Source organism: Panthera tigris, chromosome E2 (assembly GCF_018350195.1).
Source record: "Panthera tigris isolate Pti1 chromosome E2, P.tigris_Pti1_mat1.1, whole genome shotgun sequence".
Lineage (NCBI taxonomy): Eukaryota > Metazoa > Chordata > Mammalia > Carnivora > Felidae > Panthera > Panthera tigris.
This window is the reverse complement of record NC_056674.1, coordinates 6,359,444-6,385,681: the sequence shown is the minus strand read 5'-3', so window position 1 is coordinate 6,385,681 and position 26,238 is coordinate 6,359,444. Positions and strand designations below refer to the sequence as shown.

Here is a 26,238-nt window from a genome sequence, read left to right as displayed (position 1 = left end):
TTCCTGTTTCAATTTTGGTAGTGTATATGTTTCTAGGAATTTGTCCATTTTTTCCAGATTGCCTATTTTATTGGCATATAATTGCTCATAATATTCTCTTCTTGTTTTTATTTCTGTTGTGTTGGTTGTGATCTCTCCTCTTTCATTCTTGATTTTATTTATTTGGGTCCTTTCCTTTTTCTTTTTGATCAAACTGGCTAGTGGTTTATCAGTTGTGTCAATTCTTTCAAAGAACCAGCTTCTGGTTTCATTGATCTATTCTGGTTTTTTTGGTTTCGATCGCATTAATTTCTGCTCTAATCTTTATTGTTTCCTGACTTCTGCTGGTTTTTGGTTTTATTTGCTGTTCTTTTTCCAGCTCTTGAAGGTGTAAGGTTGGGTTGTGTATCTGAGATCTTTCTTCCTTCTTTAGGAAGGCCTGGGTTGCTGTATACTTTCCTCTTATGACCTCCTTTGCTGCATCCCCGAGGTTTTGGGTTGGGGTGTTATCATTTTCATTGACTTCTGTATTCTTTTTAATTTCCTCTTTAACTGCTTCCGTAGCCCACTCATTCTTTAGGAGGATGTTCTTTAGTCTCCAAGTATTTGTTACCTTTCCAAATGTTTTCTTGTGGTTGATTTCAAGTTTCATAGCATTGTGGTCTGAAAATGTGCACGGTATGATCTCGATCTTTTTGTACTTGCTGAGGGCTGATTTGTGTCCCAGTATGTGGTCTATTCTGGAGAAAGTTCCATGTGCACTGGAGAAGAATGTATATTCTGCTGCTTTAGGATGAAATGTTCTGAATATAACTGTTAAGTCCATCTGGCCCAGTGTGTCATTCATAGCCATTGTTTCCTCGTTGATTTTGCAATTAGATGATCTGTCCATTGCTGTGAGTGGGGTGTTGAAGTCTCTTAATGTGATGGTATTACTATCAATGAGTTTCTTTATGTTTGTGATTAATTGATTTATATATTTCGGTGCTTTCACGTTTGGTGCATAAATGTTTACAATTGTTAAATCTTCTTGGTGGATAGACCCCTTAATTATGATATAATGCCCTTCTTCGTCTCTTGATACAGTTTCTATTTTAAAGTCTAGATTGTCTGATATAAGTACGCCTGCTCCGGCTTTCTTTTGTTGACCATTAGCATGGTAGATGGTTCTCCATCTCCTTACTTTCAATCTGAAGGTGTCTTTAGGTCTAAAGACACAAAAGGACTTAGGTCTAAAGTGGGTCCCTTGTAAACAGCATATAGATGGATCTTGTTTTCTTATGCATTCTGTTACCCTGTATCTTTTGATTAGAGCATTGAGTCCATTGATATTAGAGTGAGTACCGAAAGATATGAATTTATTGCCATTATGTTGCTTGTAGCATTGGAGTTTCTGGTGGTGTTCTCTGGTCCTTTCTAGTCTTTGTTGCTTTTGGTATTTAATTAAATTAATTAATTTCATCTTTTTTCCCCATCACAGAGTCCCCCTTAAAATTTCTTGCAGGGCTGGTTTAGTGGTCACAGACTCCTTTCATTTTTGTTTGTCTCGGAAACTTTTTATCTCTCCTTCTATTTGGAATGACAACCTTGCTGGGTAGAAAATTCTTGGCTGCATATTTTTCTGATTCAGCACACTGAATATATCCTGCCACTCCTTTCTGGCCTGCCATGTTTCTGTGGATAGGTGTGCTGCAAACCTGATCTGTCTTCCCTTGTAGGTTAAGGACTTTTTTTCCCTTGTTGCTTTCATGATTCTCTCCTTGCCTAAGTATTTTGTGAATTTGACTATGATATGCCTTGTTGATGGTCGGTTTTTGTTGAATCTAATGGGAGTCCTCTGTGCTTCCTGGATTTTGATGTCTGTGTCTTTCCCCAGATTAGGAAAGTTTTCAGCTATGGTTTGCTCACATAACCCTTCTACCCGTATTTCTCTCTCTTCTTCTTCTGGGACCCCTGTGATTCTGATGTTGTTCCTTTTTAATGAGACACTGATTTCTCTAATCTTAAATTGTGCTCTTTTGCCTTAATCTCCCTCTTTTTCTCTGCTTCGTTATTCTCCATAAGTTTGTCCTCTGTATCACTGATTCTCTGTTCTGCCTCATCCATCCTTGCCACCACAGCATCCATTCGTGATTGCAGCTCAGTTATAGCATTTTTTATTTCATCCTGACTAGTTTTTACTTTTTTTTTTACCTCCACAGAAAGGGATTCTAATCTATTTTCGACCGCAGCTAGTATTCTTATTGTCATGATTGTAAATTCTGGTTCAGACATCTTGCTCGTATCTGTGTTGGTTAAGTCTCTGGCTGTCGTTTCTTCCTGCTCTTTATTTTGTGGTGAATTCCTTTGTTTCATCATTTTGAAGGGAGAAGAGGAATTAATGAGGTTAAAAAATTAAAATTAAAAAAATTAAAATTAAAAAAATATTACAATTAAAAAATTAAAAACAAACACACACACAAATTGAATGAATGATGCTAGATCCTAGGTGTGTTTTGGTCTGGGTGTTTAAGTTGCTTGATGGGTTAGAGAAAAAAGGGGAAAGAAGAAAAAAGAAATTGTTTGAAAATTTGAAAAAATGATTCCACTGAAGTGGACTAAAATGAAATGATGTAAGTAAACTAGAATTTGAAACAATTTACACAAAAGTGAAAAATATAGTAGAAAAAATTAAAAATATTTTTAATAAAATTTACAAATGAATTCTCTTTCTGTATTCAAGAAAAAAGAAACAAAAAAGAGAAGATACAAAAGGAAATCGTTTGATAATTTGAAGAAATGAATATAGTGAAGTAGAGTAAAATAAAATGATGGAATTAAATAGAATTTGAAAAATTTACACAAAAGTAAAAAATATAGTAAAAGAATAAAGATTTTTTTAATAAAAATTAAAAATAAAAATGAATTGTTTCTCCTATTGTAATCAAGAAAAAGGAAGTGAAAAAGAGAAAAAAGAGAAAAGGGGAAAAAAAAGAAAATTGAATAGATTGGCCTCCTAACAGACTGAAATACGATTGAAATTACTTCGTTTTTCCCCTAGAAGTCAGACTATGACGTGCTTTACAGTCCATAAACTAAGCAGGTGTTGAGACTTCTGTTCTTGAAGAGTGAGGTTGGCCCAGTTGGGCGGGGCTTAGTGTAATGGCTCCATTCTCCCCTAATTGGCGCTGCCAGCCTATTGGGGTGGATTGTTGTGGCGCTTGTAGGTGGGTATGCCCATGTGCAGGAGCGGTGAAAATGGCGTCACCCAGCTACCCAGTCTCTAGTATTGGAACTCTCTTCTCCCTGATCAGCAATCGCTCACCTGTCCTTTGTCTTCAGCTTTCATTCACTCCCCACTTTTATGCTGTCCCTGACCAAGCCCCAGGTAGTACCTCTCTCCTGAGTTTTGTCTCAGATGCGACTGCCTTCCCCGGCCCCCCACTTCTGAGGTACTGCGGCTTTGACTCATTGGAGGGTCTCACCGAGCCATGGCCGGGTGCCAGCCCCACCCAGGAATGTTTGTGGGACTGTGCTGCTGCTGACGCCCAGAGACTGCAGCCAGATGCCAGCCCGCCCCAGAAAAAGTTCACGAGATAGTGTAGCAGCAGCATTTCAGGGATTATGGAAAATCACAGCACACATCTGGCACCAGGCTTCACCCTTAATGACCTTGTTCAGCACCAGCGAATGCGACCATTGTCTGGGGTCTGCTGGGCCCAGGTGGCCTCACAGCCTCTACCAAGTGTCTTTCCAGCAGTGGAACCGCTTCTCCCTGTGTGGCCCAAGAACCTCCCGGGCCCCACTCTGCTCCTGGGGATTTGCCCTTCCCACCAGAGCACCACCAGGTATCGGGGACGCCAGGAATTGGGGACACCTGTGAGACACACACACTCACTGCCAGTCCCTTAGTTGTCTGACATCAGTATTTACTGCTCCTTCCCTGTGAGCCCCTCTCTGCCATCAGGGATCGTGAAAAGTAAGAGCCCCTCCTAAAGCAGACAACAGTCTCTTCGGAGATACTCACAAACTTGTAATTGGATTTGGTAATTAGTCCTGGGAGAAAGTTTTTCAGAAGTGTTGTCAGCTACCGAAGGCTGTGCTGTCACTGCCACCACGTGTGAAATGATAATTGCAGTTCTGACGGGAGGGGAGGTCACAGATCACAAAGCCTTATCTCTGGTCTGGCTGCCTCCCTCCCTCACACGTACTGGCTGCTGTGACCTTCACGCTGCGCCCCCATCCTTCAACATGATGAGTCCAGTGAGTTCTTTCTCTGTCAGACGGAGAGGCAGCGCCTGTAAGGAAGGACGTGTGAGTAAGTGTTCGTGTCTGGAAAGGGATCCTGAGGGTCAGGACAGACCAGGGGAAGAGCTAAAGAGGGAGGTGGACTAGTTCCTTGGGTGTGAGCTGAGAGTTTTCAGTGTCAGTAGAGGTGTGCTTACAATGCCTTCTGCTTATAATACAGAGAAGGGTAGAGCAGAAACAGTTTTCTAATCCTTTACAGAGATCGTGTAAATGAATCTGTTTTTAGAATTTTTTTAAAAATACGTTAATTTCTTTATTTTGAGAGAGACAGAGATAGCAGAGTGGGGTAGGGGCAGAGAGAGAGGGAGAGAGAATCCCTATCAGGCTCTGCACTGTCCGTGGGGATCCCAACATGGGGCTCAAACTCACAAAACCATGACATCATACCAGAGCAGGAAGCAAGAGTCAGTTGGGGCAAAGTTCACTGTAATTATGGGACCAGACAAGAGGTGCCTGGGGCATGTGAATCTTGGCTCATTCTCTCTGGTTTAATAATATTCTAATATGAATCCCAGTCTCAGAACTAATATTCTAATGATTTTAAACTTACGTGACACACACAATCCATATTCTTAGAACCATTTTACGTGTGTCTTGTATTTTACTGTCTTTTCCAATCTTGCCTTAGTGCTAATAGTTTCACTCAATGCACATTTTGTGAAATACCTCAGCATTTAAAACATAATCATCAATAACTGTTTCATCTTATAGTAGGATTTTATAAACCGTTGATTAGAGAACAAGGTACTATGATGTAATATTGTGTGTGTGGAAGCCATGACTTTTGTTCTTACTGTGACAGGAAATGACTCTTTCTACTGCCAAAGTATTGTTAGCAAATACTACATTTATGAAATCTAATGTGGGCACAGGGGTGTCTCCTGCAGGATTAGCCTGTAATTCATGCCTCTGGACTTTATTATATTAAAACTTTATTTACATATGTTATTCACCTAAATAAAATATCCTTCATGAAAAATGTATGCTTTTTACACCAAACCTATAAAATAAAATATAGTGTGAAATAAGATGGAAAGTATAAATGCAAAATTAAATATGCGTCTGGACTATTTGAAGGCACAGCTGACGTGCATTGTTAGTGGAGCACAGAGGTTCAGACACTGTCTTCGCTCCAATGTGCCAGGTTCCAGTCTCCACTCGGCCCCTAACCAATGTGTGAACTGAGATTGCTTCCCCTGTGTGCCTAGCTTGTTTTTATCTCTGCCATGGAAATAATGTTCGTGCCTCCATCATGCCTTTAGGAAAAGAAAAAAGATTCCATATGTATGGTAGTAGGCAGTGATTCATGCATTTTAAGTGGTATTTAAAGGTTATTTTTTGGGGGCGCCTGGGTGGCTCAGTCGGTTAAGTGGCCGACTTCGGCTCAGGTCACGATCTCGCGGTCCGTGAGTTGGAGCCTCGCGTCGGGCTCTGTGCTGACAGCTCAGCCTGGAGCCTGTTTCAGATTCTGTGTCTTCCTCTCTCTGACCCTCCCCTGTTCATGATCTGTCTCTCCCTGTCTCAAAAATAAATAAAATGTGAAAAAAAAATAAAGGTTATTTTTTCGACTGTGGGAGGCACCTTGACACAGTCAAACTGAAGTAAATATGTTTCCCAGAGATAATGTGTCTCAACTGATATGATACCTGCAGTCGAAAAGACATGTTCCAGTGCAGGATACTCGGATTCTGAAGACCAGTATTACTCACTGAGATCTGTCAGAATGGACTCCAGGATTTGGCAATGAGAACAGTTTCCTCTTCATTGATGATGGTTGGAATCCTTGGCATTTTCTCCCTTCTTTACCATCGTCTGTCTCTTCCTCTTCTACAGGGAATCCAGGTTGAGATCCTGAGATGTGATTCTTAGGCACCTGATTATACTTGCTTCTTGGTCATTTCCTTTTACAGGTGTCCCCAAGACATTGGCAGCCATGAGTTGAAACATTCTTCAATGCATTTCTGAGTGCACATCTGTTTTCTGTCCTCACAACACTGGGAGGGTGTGTTCATTGGCACCAGCTGCGTCTTCGCCCCGAGACCTCCAGGTGGGTGGAGATTAGCTAAAGCCTCCCCAGGATATTGGGATTTCCATTGTCCTTTGCGGACCCTGTATGTGCTGGTAAATATCGTTACTCCTATGGCATATATAGCAAGAAGGAACAAATATTTAGGATGCTGCTCTCCTGAATTTTTTTAAACCAAATCTCAGACTCATTGTAAGCACCATTATTATTCTGTGATGTTTCATCGTTGACCTCCAATCTGGACCTTTTGGTCCATAAGTTTTCTTTCTGTACGGACTCATTGAGCAAGCCAGACACAAGCACAGAGTCTTCTCAGCTCCCTGAAATTTTATTTTGATGGTTTGTATTTAAAAAACTAGAAGATGTACACGTTTTAATGATGCAACTCACTGGTATTTCACAAGTGACCACACCGGTGTGTGCAATTCCAAGATGAAGAAACAGGTGTTTGTCAGAATTCCGGGTATCTTCTTGTGTTCTCTCTAAGTCACTGTCCCCACAGGTATAGCTTTCTTGGCTATCTTTGTAGGATTGTGATGTTTGGGATGTTTTTTTTTTTTTTGGCGGGGGGGTTTGGTGTTGTAGATTTTTTAAAAAATTGGGGCGCCTGGGTGGCTCAGTCGGTTAAGCGTCCGACTTTGGCTCAGGTCATGATCTCACAGTCCATGAGTTCAAGACCCATGTCAGGCTCTGTGCTGACAGCTCAGAACCTGGACCTGCTTCAGATTCTGTGTCTCCCTCTCTACCCCTCCCCTGCTCATGCTGTGTCTCTCCCTGTCTCAAAAGTAAATAAAAACATTAAAAAAAATTTTTTTAAATAAAAAAATTAAACACACAGGATATAAGTGCACAGCTCAGTGGAATTTCACAAACAGAATGTGACCCTGTACACAATGCCAACATCAAGAAACAGAATTCTGTCATTCCTTCAGAAACTCTTGTGCCCCCTTTAAAGTACTATCCCCAAGGGGCGCCTGGGTGGCTCAGTCGGTTAAGCATTCGACTTCGGCTCAGGTCATGATCTTGCGGTTTATGAGTTTGACCCCTGCATCAGGCTCTGTGCTGATAGCTCAGAGCCTGGAGCCTGCTTCGGATTCTGTGTCTCCCTCTCTCTCTGCCCCTCCTCTGCTCGTGCTCTGTTTCTCTCTGTCTCAAAAATAAACAAAACATTAAAAAAAAAATTAAAGTACTGTCCCCAAGGGTATACTTCTGCTGCGTATATTCATAGATTTGGAGTTCTTGGGAATAAGGTTACAGCCATTCTAACATTTAAGAGATTAGATCACTGTTGCCTGTATTGCACTTTCTATAAATGGAATCCTATAGAATGAACTCTCTCATATTGGCCTTTTTTTCCTCAGTGTATCTGATTTTGTGAATTTATCCATATAGTTGCATACAACCGGTTACTAGCAGTCATTAGCATTGCTGTATAGGACTCCATTATGTGAATATCACTTGATTGACTCATTCTACTGTTAATGGGCAGGTGGGTAGTTTTGAGATGGGAGCTACTATGAGTAATGGAGTAGTGCTGGCATATAAACCCTAAAAGGTCTTTTGGTAATACCTGTACACATTTCTGTTCAGTAAATTTGTAAAGGTGGAATTGTTGAGACATAGGATTACATCTGGTCAGCTAAAGTAGAGACTACCACACAGTTTTCTAAAATGTTTGTAGCAATTTTAACACCCACCAGCAGTGTATGAAAATCTTGGCTGACCCACACCCTTGCCAAAACGTGGTATTAACTCACTTCATTTTAGCTTTCTGGTCAGTGTATGGTGGTACCAAGTGGTGGTTTAATTTTAATTTTCCCAATTACCAAGGACATTGAACATGTTTTGGACATGTATTACCCATTGAGTAACCTCTTTTGAAGTTTCTGTCGGGAAGTTTTGTCCACTGTTTTCTATTGTGAGCCTGTAAGCGTTCTTTGTACTATACTCAATCTCTTCTCTCTCTCTCTCTCTCTGTCTCTCTTTCTCTCCCATGTGTGTGTGTGTGTCTTTTGAGGAGAACCGGCTCTTAATTTTTATAATTTACTTTGTCATGTCACATATACAGTTAATATGCTTTGTGCTGTTTAAGAAATATGTTTTTATCTCAAGGCCACAGAATATTCTCTTTTTGTTTTTCTATAAATGTCATTATTTATCTCTAAAATTTAGATGAGCAATCCATTCAGAATTGATTTGTTGTATGATATGGGTAGTTACTGCGGTTTTCTCTTACCTAATATGGCTAGCAAATTTCAGTTTATTCTGAAAATGTTGTATTACGCTCTCTTTATATGCTTTTGCTTATCGTAGCTTCACCCAGTTATGATCACCTCGTTCTTAGTGCTGACTTTTCCATGGAGTATACTGGAAAGTTTCTCCATTTACTCCTGTCTCTTGGAGTCTTTGGCAATCTCACAGGACCACGGAAGTTACTCTTGGTGTCAGATTCTTCAATGAGTCTCTTTGCTCAGAAGAATGATTGTTACTACTATTTAGAGGAAAATGTGCTAAATGACAGAATGGCCCCCAGGGATTTGGCAATAGCAGTCATCTTCTTATCACAGACGATAGTTGGAATCCTGGGCAATTTCTCTCTTCTTCACCATTATGTCTTCCATTACCACACCGAAGGGAGTTTGAGACCCACAGAGTTGATCCACATGCAACTGCTTATAGCCAACTCGTTGACGATGCTCTCAAAAGGTGTCCCCCAGACACTGGCAGCTTTTGGGCTGCAATATTTCTTCAATGAGTTTGGATGCAAACTTCTTTTGTATGTTCAGAGGGTGGGCAGGGGAATGTCCATTGGCAGCACCTGCCTCTTGAGTGTCTTCCAGACCGTCACGATCAGCCCCATGAACTCCTGTTGGAAGGATCTTAAAACCAAAGCCCCAAAGTACATTGGCCTCTCCATTTCCCTCTGTTGGATCCAGTTCATGTTTGTAAATTTAATTTTTCCTATGTATGTGTTATATGCATCTAACAACTGGCACATGAAAAACATCACAAAGAAACGAGATTTGGGGTATTGTCTTTCTGTAGATACTGAGACAATCACAGTTTCTGTATATGCAGCATTGATAGTATTTCCTGAAGTTTCACTTTCTGGGCTCACGATCTGGACCAGCGGCTCCATGGTCTTCCTCCTGCACAGACACAAGCAGCGGGTCCAGCACATTCACAGCACTAATGTCGTCCCCAGATCCTCTGCTGAGTCCAGAGCCACCCAGAGCATCCTCGTCCTCGTGAGCACCTTTGTGTCTTTCTACTTCCTCTCCTCCATCTTTCATGCTTGTATTGCTCTTAGTTATAATCCCAGCTGGTGGCTGGTGAGGACCAATGCAGTAATTTCCGTGTGCTTTCCAGCCATCAGCCCATTTCTGCTCATGAGACAAGACTCCACAGTACGTAGGCTCTGCTTTTCCTGGATAAGGAACACAAAATCCCCTAATCTTACCAGAAGAAATGTGAATTGTATGTGTCTGAGCAATGCCCAGTTGTTTATTTACTCCTCCTGCTGGAAAAGTCAATACAGAACCTAGGAAGTAACCACATGACTCTCCAGCGTGGACACTAATGGGCATTGGTGGTTGCATCCCCTGGTTGAAATGGGCCATACACTGGCAGACTGGAAGTGGACAAAGCTGTTTGGCCTCATTCTGATGCCTAGTATTCTGAATATAGCTGTCTTAATGAAATGCTATTGAGGGGAATTGAGTGGATTTGATTCTAGCTTCTTATCTGTTGATTGGAGTGCTTCACTCAGGGATGTACTCATAGAAAAATCTGCCAGAGTTTAATACTGTGAAAAAATGGGTTATCAATATTGTTGGAAGTCAATTCTCCATGGGTTTCTCATGTATGTGCATGTCTTGTGGGCAGAGGCACGGGGAACTTTTGTTCTGGACTGTTTTTCATAGATGTTTGTATAAAGAAGTACCTTTGAAGATAATAGATGAGTGTCATCCTTTGGAGCAGTGGACAGATGAATTTGTTGTACAGGAAAATAAGAAACTTTAGCCGAGAAATGGCAGTGACAAAGGTGACAAGAATTTTGGAGATCTGAGGAGAAAGTTAAGCCTGAGAAGTCTGCTTGAACATCCAGTGGAGTCCTGAGACATAGTGAGTTAGAAAATCCTCAGAAGTTGAAAGGATATCTGAGTCCTCATCTAAGAGCTTCAGGAACCACACCATCTCCCCTCCACAATAAGTGCTGGTTGCCACCATTCTAGGAAAGTCATTCCTTGAAAACATCTTCCTGGTGAGTTTAAACTAAAACTGGAATTAGATGCCCAGAGCCAGCTTCAAATATGTCCCACTATAATAGCCTTGCTTGAGATACGTATCAGCTTTTAATGTCGCATGGCTTCATTCTCAGACTGTGCTCAGAAAAAAGGTGATAGCCTCTCAGGTGCTATATGTCTGTGTGGAGGACAGAGGATGCAGGTTTATTTGGAATCCTATGTCCCAAAGCTGCAGGTTCCAAAGGATGAGAATTTAGCCCCAATTGAATGATGATGGTCCTAGAAGAATCCTAGGATGAATGGTGATTCTAGGAGACTGAAATCAGTAGGGCATTAAGGGGAGAATGTGAAATGATATGTCCCATTCAAGAGGGAAATCCTCCTGCCCCAGACAAAAGTGTGGTTCAAAACCTTGTGAGCGAGACAACCCATTCCTGCCACAGAAAGGGCACACTCTCCGAAAACTTGAAGTCAAAAAGAAGATGAAACATGTATCAGTTACTGCACCCCAGAAAGCAAAGAATTTGACCTTTTTTTTGTTGTAATAAATCCAAGTCAAAGCCAGCTTCTGACAGAGGTGAAATCCACTTGAAATCAGATCTTTCTTTGTGAACAGTAGAGACTCTGAAATTTGGGAAAGTGAGACAGTCATTGGCCCAATCCCAGGGGAGAAGCTGTGCTTTACATATGGACCGCAAATCTGGGAGGAGAGTCAGTTCAAGGAGTGATTCCTGCCCAGACAGTGCCCATGGATGGACACTTGAGTGACTGCAGGGATTCTTCCTAACTTGAACAAAGGACAGTGATGAGTGTTACATTCAGCGTCCAAAAACCCACCTCTGGGAGCCGGAGATCTCTCCTCTTTCCTCTTTACAGGTTCTCCCCCTCCCCCTCCCCCTCCCCCTCCCCCTCCCCCTCCCCCTCCCCCTCTCTCCCTCTCTCTCCCCCTCTCTCTCCCTCTCTCTCCCCCTCTCTCCCCCTCTCTCCCTCTCTCTCCCCGTCTCTCTCCCTCCCTCCCCCTCCCCCTCCCCCTCTCCCATCAACCCAGAACTTCACTGGGGATGTGAGATTGCACAAGCCTGGAATTGCAGTGCAGATGCAGGAAAGAAAGAAGAGAAGGGTGAACTACTTTTCAAAAAAAAATAGGAAGCTCCAGTGGTACCTTTATCTAACTCTCCAAGCTGGAAACTAGGAGCCTTGTCTAGAGGTGGTAAAATAAAGGGTAAAGAGATTTTTTTTTAACGTCTATTATTGACAGACAGACAGACACAGAGCGTGAGCAGAATCTGGAGCAGGCTACAGGCTCTGAGCTGTCAGCACAGAGCCCGACGCGGGGCTCCAGCTCACGAACTGTGAGATCATGACCTGAGCCAAAGTCGGTCATCCAACCAACTGAGCCACCCAGGTGCCCCAAGGGTAAAGAGATTTTATAGGAAGGTGAAAAGAATGCCCTTTTGGGTGGAGTCCAGTACCTTCAGGATCTGACAGCATCAGGAACTGGGGTGCAAGGACAGAAGTTCTATGAGCATAACATGAAGGCTCACACAGGTGCTTTCACAGGGAGAATCCCCTGTGGGACTCACAGGATCCCTGTGAAGAATGCAGGCAACATGCCATCTCCCAGGAGGCATCTGACAAGCAGGGAAGTTAACATTTGTCCAAAGTCGGGACTGAAAGTTCCGCTTCCAAACCCAACCAGCAGTCCCCCCACCCTCCACTGAACCTCATCCTCCCCCAGTGGAAAATAGCCTGTGCTGACTCCCTTCTCCTGATTCCCGTGGATGGGCAGGCATAGTACGGGAGACATGTCCCAGCCTCTGTTTCCCTGCTGTGGCCTCCCTGTAAGGGCTCTGCTCCCGGAGAGAGTCAGGCCACAGCAGCTGACATCTCAGAGGCTGGGGACCTGGGATCCCATTGAAAGAGATTAGGGGTGCTCCTTGGAGGTCCCAGGATTGATCAGGCAGACCCTTAACTTTGTGTCAGTTTTCCTGGGCTGCCATAACAAAATGCAATGTTCAGCGTGGCTTTAAAAAAAAAAAAAGCCAGGTATTTTTTTCCACAGTTCAGGAGGCTGGAGGTCCAAGACACATCAGAAGCTGTATTTTCTTGTGACATCTCCTTGGCTTACAAATGGCCACCCTTTCATTGTGTCCTCCCTTAGTGTGTCTTCTGTGCATGCAGAGGTCTGGAGCCTCTCTGTGTCTCAGATTGCCTCTTATAATGACACCACTGAGAGTGGATCAGGGCTCACCCTCATGTACTCATTTTAACTCCGAGAGCCTTCAAGGTTCTAACTCCAAATAGAGTCACCTTCTGATACTGGGATTGAGGACTTCAGCCTATCAATTTGAAAAGATCCAGTTTGGTCATTAACACTCAGCCTGCTGGACCCCTCAAACTCATGTCCTCCAGGAAAATCCACTTCCCTCCCCATACCAACAGCCCCAAAGTCTAAACCACTGTATAATCCACTCCAAGTCCCAAATCTCAGCTACTATCATCTAAGTCAAGAGTAATTGAGATTTGAGACATGATTCCTCTTGAGGAAAACCTGTTTTCTTCCAGCTATAAACCTGTGAATGCAGACACATTCCCTGCTTCCAGAATACAATGGCATGGGGAGAGTTTAGATATTCCCATTCCAAAAGAAGGAATTGAAAAAAGGAAATGGGTCACCTGTCCGCAATAGGTAAAAAATCTAGGAGGGAAAATTCCCTTAGATTTCAAAGGCTTGAGGGTTATGCTCTTTGACCGGATGCATTGTCTTCTGGGCCTAGCGGGGTGGTGTCCCTGCCATGCAGCTTCCCCTGGAATGCCATTGTCAGGTGGGAATCCTGTAATACAGATAATCCTTGATATCCTTAATAGTCTGCCCCTCCCCTCCCACCCCCCCCCCCCAGTATCTCCTGCTGTGTAAGGTGTTCCCTTCCCAGGCGTCCAGGTGTTCCTCCTCCTCTACCTCAGAACGTTCCATGTCATTACCTGTACTTCCGCTTTCTTGCAGCCCTCCCATAGTTTACTCAGATGTTTTGCCTGGAAGAACCAGGCACAAGAGGGCCGGTATCCTATACAAATTGGACCAGAAATGCATTTGACTCACAACTGCAGATGGTGAGATCCACGTTTGTCACCGTTGGAGAGACAGGTGACAGATGAGCAAGGGCAGGAAGTTAGAATGATCCATGAGGAATGGGTTGGAGTTGGAGACATCAGCCTGAAGTCATGTTGGCTGTGTATGGACACCAATCGCCGCCCACACACGTTTCTACCTATGTGCACGAGCGGTTCAGCACACACACATACGTTTTCTTGGTGTTTGAGCTGAGAGGGCGTGAACACAGTGACACCCAGGAGCAGTGAGTATACCTAGTGTCCATGCCTTGGTCCATGACACAGTTCCCCCACAGCAGCAGCCAGGGGCTTCCTGGAGAGACGGTGCAGCCTGGACTAGGACAGGACGTGTATGAAATCAGCCTGCAGAGCTCCAGTGCCATAAGTCAGGACATGCTAAGCAACTCGGTTTCTAAAAATGGGCTATGGCAGAGGGACACAGGACTCACCCGAAAGAGCGGGTGAAAAAAAAATTTTTTTTTAACATGTATTTATTTTTTAGAGACCGAGAGAGAGCATGAGCAGGGGAGGGGCAGAGGGAGTGGGAGACACAGAATCCAAAGCAGGTTCCAGGCTCCAAGGCATCGGCACAGAGCCTGTCCTGGGGCTCAAACTCACGAACTGCGAGATCATGACCTGATCGGAAGTCGGTCGCTCAACCGACTGAGCCACCCAGGCGCCCCATGAAGTCGGATGTTTAACCGACTGAGCTACCCAGGTGCCCCTATATTTATTTATTTTTGAGAGGGAGAGAGAGAGAGACAGAGTGCAAGCAGGGGAGGGGCAGAGAGAGAGGGAGACACAGAATCTGAAGCAGCCTCCAGCTCTGAGTTGTCCGCACAGAGCCTGATGCGGGGCTCGAACCCACAAACCACGAGATCATGACCTGAGCCGAAGTCGGACACTTAACCGACTGAGCCACCCAGGCGCCCCGGAACACCTTGAATTTAAACAAGAGCAGAAGAGGCGGTATTGGTTGTAACTCAGTATCAAACAGATGTGCAGGAATCAAAACTGATAAGAGGAAATCACTGAATAAATATTTTTTTTAATGTTTATTCATTTTTGAGAGACAGAGACAGAGCATGAGTGGGTGAGGGACAGCGAGAAGGAGACACAGAATCCGAAGCAGGCTCCAGGCTCCAGGCTCTGAGCTGTCAGCACAGAGCCTGACGTGGGGCTCGAACCCACAACCCGAGATCATGACCTCAGCCAAAGTCAGATGGTCAACCGACTGAGCCACTCAGGCGACCCCTTTTTTAAAAAAATTTTTTTTCAACGTTTATTCATTTTTGGGAAATCACTGAATAAATAATAAATTGAGAAAAAGGACCTCTTCAGAAGAATTCCACATAATTTATGTAAGAAACATTGTCCTTAAGGAGGCAGAGCACAAGATCCCTTTCGTTAATGTCAGCCACACACAATGACTTCCTTGCGACGGGTATAATATGAAAGGGGACACGTAAGTTTCCCGAAGGGTCCTCATACACACAACCTCATCCAGGGGACGTAGGCCGATGTGAACAATGATAAGTCATGTTGCTAGGCTGTAGCCTTGATATGATGTCCTGAGAATGGCGCTTTATACCCTGAGCTCTCTTCTCCAAAATATAGAAGCCCAAGATAATCATGAGGAAAGTACCATATTAATGCTGAGGTCCATTCTACAAGATACCTGACTAGTACTCAAGTCTGTCAAGATGATCAACAATGAGGAAAATCTGGGAAAATGGCCCACAAAGAGGAGTCAGAGGAGACACGATTACAGAATGAGATGTGGTGTCTGGGTGGGTTCTTGAAACAGAAAAAGGACATTAGGTAAAGAATATGTAAATCCGAGTAAATCAAATTGGAGTATCAAGCAAGACATTCAGGATTTCTAAGGGTTAGTTCTGAGGAGAGCTCACTTACAAGCTAATCACTACTTTTCAAAAAAATCACACCTTGTAGTTGTGTTGTAGTGGCCCCACATTCGTACACCGTGTGGCTTCCAGGTGGAGGCCTCCTCCCTTTGCCAGAGGCTGCAATGACAGACTCATCACTCACAGTGATGTGTGCTGTCCCCAATACTCCAGGAGTCCAGGAAGGGCTGGGCTTCCTTTCACGTGCTGGGAAGCCAAAGAAACAAGGATTTTTCCATCACTGCTGGATGGAGGGACTGAGCCCTGTGACCCTGCCCTATGGTGCCGGTGACCTTTCCCTGGGAGACCGGACTCTGAATTTGGTGGGTTATGTCAGCCACCCCTACTGGCACAGAGGTGACAGCACGTGAGACAGGGCCTCTGTCTGATTGAGACGGAGGCCTCTAACTCATCAACAGAGAACACATCAGGTATGTGATGACATTTTATATTTGGTGGTCATGTCTCCTCCGGCTCTTCTTTGCTGTGACCATTTATCAGAGTTTCCTCATTTTTGACAATCATAATAAAGGCAAACCATGAAGTATATGTTACCTGGTATGAATATTGCTGTGCCAAGTGGTTTTGTTTTAAATTCCATAAAATGTATTTTTCAGTTTTGTACCTCAATCCTTATTTTTGACTTTATTCTTACATCCTACTTCGATCCTGTAGGTCTTGACAAAACATTTAAAAACATGTATACATTTGACCCCCTTTCTTTGGAAGTGCACACTTAGTATTTGTTAGGTGTCAACCTAGAAATTTCAGCATGATTTGAAAAACTAATCACAGAGTCCTTTTTGTCAATACATTTAAACTCCTTCTTGACCATGTAAAGGCATTATGCATAAATCTGCTCACAACAGCTCATGATTTTATTGGTGATAGGTATTTTAAAATGTTACAGATACAGTAATACAGTACACAGGTCAACGACACGATGCACACCGATCACGTTTCTGTACGCAGCACAGACATCAATGCACAGAAACCCCCGTCTGCTGCAGGCTGCACCTCTCTTGTGAGAGAGAGAAAAACTCATAAAAATTTTTTAGGACTGTGAGGGGGCTGAGTGAATTGGCAACTGTATGTTGTAGAAGTACATACAGTCTACATGTTTTTCTGAAGACAAGGAGATCTTATATTCCTTCTCCAGGCAAACCAGAGCCTGGGTACCTTGGGTACCTTGGAGTTGTGGCTCATGAGCAGAAACGGACTGATAGATGGGAAACACTCAGACACAGCTGCAGCGACACTTATGAAGATGGAGCTGGGATTATCAAAAACACTCAAAACAACTTGAAAAATGGAGGAGAGGGTGTAACAATAGACAAAGGTGCTCACCAGGAGAAGGATGGTTTTGGTGGCTCTGGACTCCGGGGAGGATGCAGAAGAAGCATTGGTTCTTCGAATATGTTGGACCTGCTTCTTGTGCCTGTACAGAAGGAAAACCATGGAGCTGCTGGCCCAGAGCATGAGCCCCAGACATAACACATCGGGGAATGATAACAACAGTCCATACAGTGAGTCACTAGCTTTGTCATGACGAACCGAAGAACAGTATCCAAAATGCTTTTTGTTTGTGATGTTCTTATCGCTCAATGTGCTCGTTAAGTACATAGGGAAAATGATATTCACCAGCATTTGCAGGACCCAACACAGGAAAATCGAGGGGAAAATGTATTTGGGCGCTTTAACTTTAAGCTCTGCCCACCTGGAGTTCCCAGGGCTGATGGTGATGGCCTGGTAGACGCTCAAGATGCTGATGCTACCAATGGACACTCCCCTCCCCACTCTGTGAAGAAAGGAGAGAAGTTTGCATCCAATGTCACTGAGGAAATGTTTCCGCCCAAATGCTGCCACGGTCTGGGGGACTCCTTTGCAGAATAGGGCTAAGAAGTTGGCTACAATCAGGTGCTTATGAATGAAATCTGTGGACCTCCACCTGTACTCAGTGAAAGAAAGGATGATATAATGACAAAGAAGTGAGAAATTGCCCAGGATTCCAATGGTAGTCTGTGTGAAGAAGATCAGACCGATGGCCAGATCCCTTGTGACCATTGTCTCTGGTCCCAGTCACTGACCGTTGCCTCCTGGGCTAGAACTTCCTGCACGGAAATATGAGACATGCGCAACATGTATCACGTCAGCTGAAATCCACTATGTTCTGCTTTCCATTCCTTGCCACTTGGAAACACCTACTTACAGTTTTCTTTCCATAGTTGCTTTCCGAGGGCTGAATGTAGAACTTTTTCAAGAGCCCTTATAATGTAAAATCACTCCTGTGAAGGCACTCACGTGAGAACTTCTTCATGCTCCACACATCTATGAGGTCGGCATTACTGTGGCTGTAATTAAAAGATGAACAGAACAGACACACAGAGAAGTTAAGGATCTGTTCAAATCTGCTCCTTCCGGCTGCGTGGGGACTGGGAACCGGTTGGGCTGGAAACCGTGATAGTGCACTGAGCCCCCACGGTCTGCTAGACGGCTAGTTAGCTGTGTCCATCCAGGAATCAGATCCATGGTTACTTCTGATTTGACACCTTGTGGTTAACTTCAGAGTAGGGGGTATTGTATAATTTTCATCACAACAAGTTTCCATTCATTTGTAAAACTTTATTCCACAGGATAGTATCAGTTATGGGTAAGCCTTAAATACCTTAGTGAACGTGCATGCGCTCTGGCAATAGCATACTGCAGGAACCTGCAGTTATATGTCGTAGATGCAAGATGGCAACAGAAAGACTCGTGTGCTTTTATGTGAGGAACACAAGTGTAATGGCATTACACTGGGTTTGCTGAATTATCACAACAATCCCATAAACTCTGGCACATGAAACACGGATGCATGATCAAATGGTGTAAAGCAGACTCTAAGTTATCATTAATTTTGAGTGATACACTATGTACTTATTAGTGAGTACTTACGTGAATTAAGGAAAACTATTAGCAATGAACTAAGATTTGTGAAATATTAAATGCATCACTGTAAAATGACCTCTGTAAGGCATGTATCTTACACACTTTAGGATTCAAAATACTCGGTTTTTGTATTGATGGTAGAGTAATTTTTAAACACCTGGAAAGAACATGACATGAACCTGAAAGCTGCTGTCTGAAAATCACCGTTTTTATGTCAACTGTCCCTTACCTGTTCATTTCCTAACTTTCAGAATGAGTATAGTTTCACTGTAACCAACAGATGATGATGTCTTCCATGGAGACTCAGTTACTGTCCCCATCATTGTGTGCTACATCCAAGGTTACAGGAAAACTTTCAATTCAAGACATTACCATTTGGATACACGTTCTGCGCAGGATCAGAAGATTCCTGTAAATTCTTCATACATTTCACTACAACCATGGAGCTGTGAGAGTTGCACATCTAGTAACCCTGAAAATTTAGCCTATAATTCCTATAATGTAGAACAGGAGATTGATTTTACAATTCATTTCTTAAGGACTTAAAAATCAGTGTATATTATTACTTGCACTGAACACCAGCAATCACATTGAGCGAAGTTTAACTTCACTGAATTAAGAGCCATCAGGGACAGGTGAAGGTCTAGGACCCCACATCCTCTTAACTAGCTCAGCTCAAACCTCAGAAATATTGCACGTTCCTGCATGGCTTTCACAGTGAATTAGGTAATCCACAGAATAGCACCCTTTTCTGATAGGATCACCTCACCCAGAGTCTTGATACAGACACTGCCTCTTAGACTGAAATGGATCCTCACCAAGTCCTTCCTGCTGCCTGAGGGGCTCCCTGTGAAGGGCACAGCAGCCAGTGGGAGGGGCCAGCCAGACGCTGAGATATAGGTTTGTGATTCTGTGAGGTCACCTGTCTCACCACTGCAATTATTTCATTTACAGCTGCACTGGGAATACAGGTTTGGGAGCTGACGATGTTCCTGGAACTTTTCTCTCATTTGTTAATTATGATGAACAATTATGACTTTCTGGTTAGAACCTTGTAGGAGACTATTTGTGGGAGGCTTGTATTTTTCTCCCTCGATCCCTGTAGGTAGACGTGTCTCCTGTTAAGCACAGCAGCAAATAGTGTGTTCTGACACGTGAGGGATTAGTGGGGAAGGATGTGTATCTCCCTGGGTTCTTCACTTCCCAGAGAGGTTCCTCTACCCAGAAACTAGTACTTTCCTAATCCTCAGGCCACTGAAAGGAACCATCAGTTAAGGTTATCTGTACAGAAACAGAATGAGACAAAATACTAGGGAAGAATATGCAGAGATACAAGCAAAAGGAAGAACATGATGTAAATAACTCACTATAGGATTCATTTCACACAAAGTTAATATGACATGTTTGAATAATTCAGTGCCAATTAATTTGAAGATTGTGTAGGAAAATTGGTTTTACCATTATTGACCCCACTGATAAGAATTAAAGACTGGACAATACCCAGAGAGGAAAGAGAGAAGTTTCTAAGAGTCTCTTCTCACAGACTAAAGCAGTAGGATCAGATGGCTTAACCAGAAGTCTCTCCCAACCTATAAATGTTGGATGAGCCCATCCTCACTTACTTAATTCAAGAGGATCAAAGAGCTCCAACAGTTCTGTACGCTTCCCCCCCGCCTCCCCGCCTTGAATTTTCAGTACTGAGCACTTACTGCTTTGGTAAGAAGAAACACAAAGTAGGAGTTGAAACAGATCCTGTGGTTTTCCCTGCAGACAATTCCACTATTGAAGTTCATTGTGCAATTACTAGCCATTTTCAAGTCAGAGCCATAGTGATGGGCAACTCAGACTGCACGCAAACGTTAATGGTTTACACACTTACATACATCCGCAAACACACGTGTATATACACCCAACCTCACATATACTCACATACTATTAGACCCATACGTGGTCATTCGTGTACTCACAACTGTCATTGAAATTCACAAGTATTCAGGCACATCCTAAACACTTAGAAACTCACCCCCATTGACATTTATATTCACCACACCTTCACACTAACTCACAGTTCACAATCAGTTTAATAAAATCAACATACGCTTTCATCGTGGGTGTGTGTGTCTTGATGAAATGTTCAAATGCAGAAAAAGAGGAGTACCTCCAGACTTCTGGGCTGTCTGGAGGCCTTCATTATCACTTGTAATGCTTTCAAGCCCTAAACTACCCATACAGAGAATATATACAATATACAGTCTTAAAAATCGCTTTGAGCATCACCACTCTAAGTCGGATGTGTGGTGGGGATGTTGGGGTGTGGGGGGGAGTGGCAGTGCATGGGTGTGTGACAGAGCAGGTGAGAGGGAGGGCATAGGAAAGAAGAACATAGAGACAACATGGTGCAGAGGTCCTGGGTGAGGGAAGAAAATAGCGCAGGAGAAGAAACAAGGTAGAGGGATAAAAGACAAACGTGTGCTCAATGCCACAGGGGAGTTGCCACGTTTGCTGGTACATGGAGACATAGTGTGCTGGGAAGTGATCGGTATGAGGCATACTGGCATCTTGGGAAAAAGTGCAGAGTTTCATGGGGTGGAAGGGGATAATCGAAACGGACACTTCATAGGGAAGATGTTAATGGTCGGTGTGGGTACGAGACACACAAGACAGTGTCTTGGAGTGGTGAAAATAATGGTGGGAAGATGAAGGGAAAAAGTGTGAGGCGGGTGTGCTTTGGAGGAGGGCAGCGTGGCCCAAGGCAATAGAGAATGTGTGAAGAGGAGAGGAACCCTGGAGGAGACCTTGAACAAGGCAAAAGAGGCAGAGGGCATTCAGGGGGCCAGTGAGGGTAGTGGGCAGTGAGGGAATCCAGGAGAAAGGGTCAGAGGAGATAGGGATGGAGTAATGCATGTGGGTGCGGATTGGATTCCTGCAGGCGTGGAGGCTGGGGCACCGCAAGGTGTGGGTGTAGAGGACCCAGGAAATGGGTGAGATACTGGTATTGGGAGTGGAATTTCGGCAAGACAAAGAAAGGGCGGGACCTCACCGGTCCTGGGGGTGATAGAAGGCGAGGAGGGTGGCACTGGAGTCCCTGGAATAGCGGTCACCTAGAGACAGATGTCAAAAAGGTGACGGGAAGGAGGTTGGAGTGGGATGCAGAAGTCTCATAGGGCTGAGTCCAGGTGAGGGATGTGTGGAGGTTTAGCAGGTGACTGGGGCTCCCGGGGTGGGGGCATGAGGACCCTGGTGGGAGAGGAGCATACGGTGGGGAAGAGGAGCCAGGGAACTGGGAGGGTGCAAGTGGCACAAGGCAGATTGGAGGTCACTGCTTGACACCCATTCGTCAATTCTCGATTTACGGGCAAATATCAAGTGTCATGGATAGTTAGTTCCTAATTTCAGCTCAGGAGGCAAAACTCTTGCTCAATTACAATGTGCCCCCACGTCAGGAACTAGAGCATACAGTACAGGAGGGAAGGTGCAGTTTTGGGTAGCAAATCTCAGCCATTCCTTGGGAAATCAGGTGCAGGATGTGACTGGTCGGTCAGGCTGGAGAGGCTTTTACTGGTATCCAGAGTTGCAAGTGTGGGAAAGAGCTGTCTCATCCCAAACTCTGCATCTCTGTTGAAGAACTGTTATGGGTCAAGGACATTTTATGCCCCAACATTGATCCGATGAAGATTCTTTTATGTATTGTGATATTTCTAAGACCTAACCCTTTGTTTTAACAATATGAGCTTTAAGAACACTTAAGCTTTTAGGGTACCTGAAAATTGGAGAGAAATTCACCCGTGTTTTTTCATTCTAAGAAACCATATGAAAAGGGAACCAGAGGTGAGAGAGTTGTGAATGTAATGATAATTCTAAAAATTTTTTTTTTACAAAATTTCCACTGATTTCATAATAATTACAGGCAGATGTCCAATTGGAGGGTGACTCTCTCGGCTTTGTTATGATACCAAGTAAGATGGATTTGGAGGATTTAAGGTTACTAATGAAATTACCTTTAAGCAGCTATGTTATCCTAGATTATCTGCTGGATCCAGAGTAATTCCAAGATCCTTAAAGAGAGAGAGAATCCAGAGATATTAGATACAAGAGGAAATCAGAGATTTGAAGCATAAAGACTGTTGCTGTCTTTGAGCCTAAGTGTAGGTGGGCACATGTGGAAACCACAAGATGGCAATTAATTGTGCTAATGACCTAAAGACGATAGAAGTGGAATATTACGTAGGATCTGGAGAAGGAAGTCCAAGCTGATTGACACCTTGATGTAGAAGGTGACATTGTAATCAGAGTACCCAGCCAAGACCCAAATGGTTTTCATCTAGGAACTGTTATGAAAATAAATTTGTGCCTTGTTTTTAAACATCTGCTAAGTATTTATAGCAGTGCAAGTGACTAAATGTGTATTCTTCCAACTCCCACCCCCACCCTTAATCCCATGGTGAAACCGAATCCCCAGCATTTGGAGAAGGGGCCTTGTGGTGATGAGGGTGAGCTCTCCTGAATGAGAACATTGACCTTGTAAAAATGACCCCAGAGCTTTCATTGAACCCTTCCACCCAGAGAGTACACAGTGATAGGATGGCTATATACGAGCAGGAAGTGGGCACAGGATATGATAGTTGTTAACACTTCCCAGGTGATCGTCAGGGGAAGCCAACAATGACAACCGCTTTGCCAAACATTGCCTCTCAAAGTATTGTGTGTATGTGAATCTCCTGCATTTCTGTTGAAACAGAGTCTACAGGAGAACCCTACTCTAAGAGATTGAGATACAGCTGCGGTCCGGCCAATGGATTACCATTTTCAACAGTCTCTGGTGGTGCTGCTGCTTCTCTCCCCAGAACTGTTTCCACAGCATCCCCCACCCAATCCCCCTTTCGGTAGCTCTAGAGAGAGCAAGCAGAGCACACCTGACCGTCTTACTCGCTAACGTCCCATCTCAACACAGATGCTGTGGGTTCCTCACATGTAGCAAATGAAGAGGAAGGAACAGAACCAGCACAGCTGATTGCCGTGGGGACGGAGCGGCTGCTAGAGGGAAAGTCTGAGGACCCTCCAGGGAAGCCTGAGCGCGCAGTGGCACGTGGCAGGTCCTAAGAGGGGGTTGGCCTTCTTGGGCGGCCTCTGCGCAGGCGCGAGCTCCGGGATGGGCGTGTGGGCGTGGCTACGGCCTCGTTGCACATGCGCACATGTCCGGCAGGGTCAGGTGACCGTTGAGCTCCCGCAGAGGCCCTTGGCCCTTCCAGGTGAGGAACTGGCTTAGAGCTGCGGCTTCTCTTCCTGGAAGGTTAGTTCTCGGGGAGTGTGGGCTGGCGGTGGCCTGGGGGTGCTTGCGGGCCCCAGGGAGGGACGGGACCACGTGCTGAGGGCAGCTCGGCTCTGGGCTCACGGCTGCCCGGAGCCTGCCCGCGACAAGCGTGTGTGAGGGTCGCGTGAGAGGGACGGATACGCACTAGAGTCTGGTGGCGCTTTTATCCGTGTGTCTTCGGTGACGGGTCCCAGGACCCGGTGCTGCCCTCGAGGGCGTCTAGGTTGGAATGGAGGAAGGATTTGGGTTCCCGGGTGGGCGTGGGGTTGAGGGGAGTTGCGATGTTCGCCCTTCGGTGCGCACGCACGAGGTCCTGGGCTGCAAGGGAGTGGAATGAGCGAGTTCCAGGACCCACCTGGAGAGGAGAGAGCGCGTGTTAGTGCCAAGATGGGTTTTGTGCTTCCATTTGTGGCTGCAGGTAGAGCGGACTATGGGCCTTGGTCAGTGAGCTTGGGTTGAAATGATCTTGTGGGGGTGGTCGAGGGGTCCAGATGTTGGGGGATCGGGTGTGGACTGGAGGTCCTGAGCGTGACGGGGGCAGGATGGGCCGGAGACTTGGGCATAATGCCAGGTGGGTGAGGACCAGCATTGTTGGGAGGCCTCATCAGCTGCGGTCTGGTTGTGTGCGGGGCTGAGCCAGCCCGGTGTCCAGGCGCCGGCGCAAGTGTGGGCCGAGCGCCGAGCACGCCGCTTCTAGCACTCGTGATCCACGTGGCAAGTGCAAGCGCTCAGGCCCAGACGCTGCCGGAGGAGAGCCGAGCTGCCAGCCACGTGCAGAGGCCGGACCTCCAGGGCCTCCACGCGGCCACGTCGCTTGACTCGTGTCTTCACCTGGACCCGCGTGCTTCTGGAGGAGTGGCGCGATGTCCCGGCATAAGTCTTGAAAATTGCACTCCACGTTGCCCGCCGATTCTTCTCACGGTCGGATTTGTCTCAGAGATTCTCGCAGCGCACACGTGAAGGTATTTTCATCACAGATTTGTTTGAAAACGAACAAGTGGAAGTATTTTAAACGGGCAACGATAGATGTTTGAATTATGTGTGTAAGGGACTGAAGCCTTTGGAACTGTCACCTTAATTTTATATTCGATGACATACAAAGATATCTTTAACCCATATAAATAAAAGCGGTTATCACACAGCCTCTAGAGAGTGTCAGCTTGTTGTCACCTTTTGAGTGCAACATATGTATCCTAAGCTGTTAAATATTCACAACAAACGGTTAAGCGTTGATTTCACTGGGCTATTAGACCACAGGCGGTTTTTTCCTCATTTAGTGATACTTTCTGGTTTTAATAAAGTGTATCGGTTAAGATCAAGTTTAAAAGTATAATCATTTTTGTTCTCAGATACTTTTAATTACATTCTACCTCTTTCAAATGTTATATATGGTAATGTGTTCATTCTCTACAAAGCATTGTAGTTAAATCATCACTCTAAGAATAAGGTAGGTTGAATATTTAGATTGTCAGAATAGCACAATTTAATGGTCCTTGTCCAAAAGTTTTCATTAAGTGATTTATAGAAACGTTTAGCATTATACAACATTGATTCTTGACTAGGGACAATTTGGCCCCCTCCTCCTCTGTCTGTGATCATTTGGCAATATTCAGTGATCTTTATTTCTTGGCATGAGTGAGGCGTAGATTGCTTTGCCACATAGGGAGTGCAATTAGAGATACTGGTAAACATCCTACTATGCGCAGGCCAGCTCCACCACAGAGAAGTATCTGGGTCAAAGGTCGGTAGTGCCAGGGTTGAGAAACAATGGTCCAAAAGTGTGATGATTTTTCTTCTATAAACTGCTCATTCTCGGTGGGGGAGGAAGATAGAAGCATGGAATTTGTGGAAGAAAGGGTGAAACCTGTGAGGTTGAATTGCAGCTGGAAATTCCAGTGTGAAATTGTTTTGTTTTGTTTTTAATATAATTTGTCAAGTTGACTAACAGGCAATGTTCTACAGTGTGCTCTTGGTTTTCGGGTAGATTCCCATGGTTCATCGCTTACATACAACACCCAGTGCTCATCCCAACAAATGCTCTGCTCAATTCCCATCACCCATTTTCCCCTCTCCCCTACCCCCCATCCACCCTCAGTTTGTTCTCTGTATTTAAGAGTCTCTTATGGGTTCCCTCCCTCTCCATTTGAAACTGTTTTTTCCCCTTCCCTTCTCCCATGGTCTTCTGTTAAGTTTCTCACATTTCATATATGAGTGAAAACATATGACATATGTTTTTCTCTAAATGACTTATTTCACTTAGCATAATACCCTCCAGTTCCATCCACATTGCTGCAAATGGCAGGGTTTCGTTCTTTCTCTTTGCCAAGTAGTATTCCATTGTACGTATAAACCACATCTTCTTTATCCATTCATCAGTTGATGGACGTTTAGGCTCTTTCCATAATTTGACTACTGTTGAAAGCACTGCTATAAACATTGGGGTAC

At 44.5% G+C, this 26,238-nt stretch overlaps 2 protein-coding genes and 1 long non-coding RNA gene across 13 annotated transcripts in view; 2 read left to right on the top strand and 1 right to left on the bottom strand.

The window, feature by feature from the left end:
- The window catches only part of LOC122234326, a 95,822-nt gene that overhangs the window by 31,237 nt on the left and 38,347 nt on the right, over positions 1 to 26,238 (top strand). The window lies entirely within an intron of this gene.
- LOC122234317 (vomeronasal type-1 receptor 4-like) lies at positions 3,850 to 24,330 on the bottom strand. Of its 11 annotated transcripts, XM_042970259.1 has the most exons (5): positions 24,149 to 24,330; positions 17,764 to 17,905; positions 17,272 to 17,352; positions 16,902 to 16,992; positions 16,340 to 16,575 (listed from the first exon to the last, which is right to left on the bottom strand). In XM_042970259.1, exons 2-5 carry the CDS (start codon positions 17,775 to 17,777, stop codon positions 16,459 to 16,461), a joined length of 303 nt encoding a protein of 100 aa, XP_042826193.1. In that variant the 5' UTR covers positions 17,778 to 17,905; positions 24,149 to 24,330; the 3' UTR covers positions 16,340 to 16,458. The 11 variants fall into 11 exon arrangements, with proteins under 11 accessions (XP_042826192.1, XP_042826193.1, XP_042826191.1 ...); XM_042970258.1 differs by lacking the exon at positions 16,340 to 16,575 and adding an exon at positions 3,850 to 4,256 and having other exon boundaries at positions 16,902 to 17,352; XM_042970257.1 differs by having other exon boundaries at positions 16,902 to 17,352.
- LOC122234309 (vomeronasal type-1 receptor 4-like) lies at positions 8,308 to 10,733 on the top strand. Its single transcript, XM_042970238.1, has one exon. The coding sequence runs from the start codon at positions 8,587 to 8,589 to the stop codon at positions 9,835 to 9,837; it is 1,251 nt and encodes a 416-aa protein (XP_042826172.1). The 5' UTR covers positions 8,308 to 8,586; the 3' UTR covers positions 9,838 to 10,733.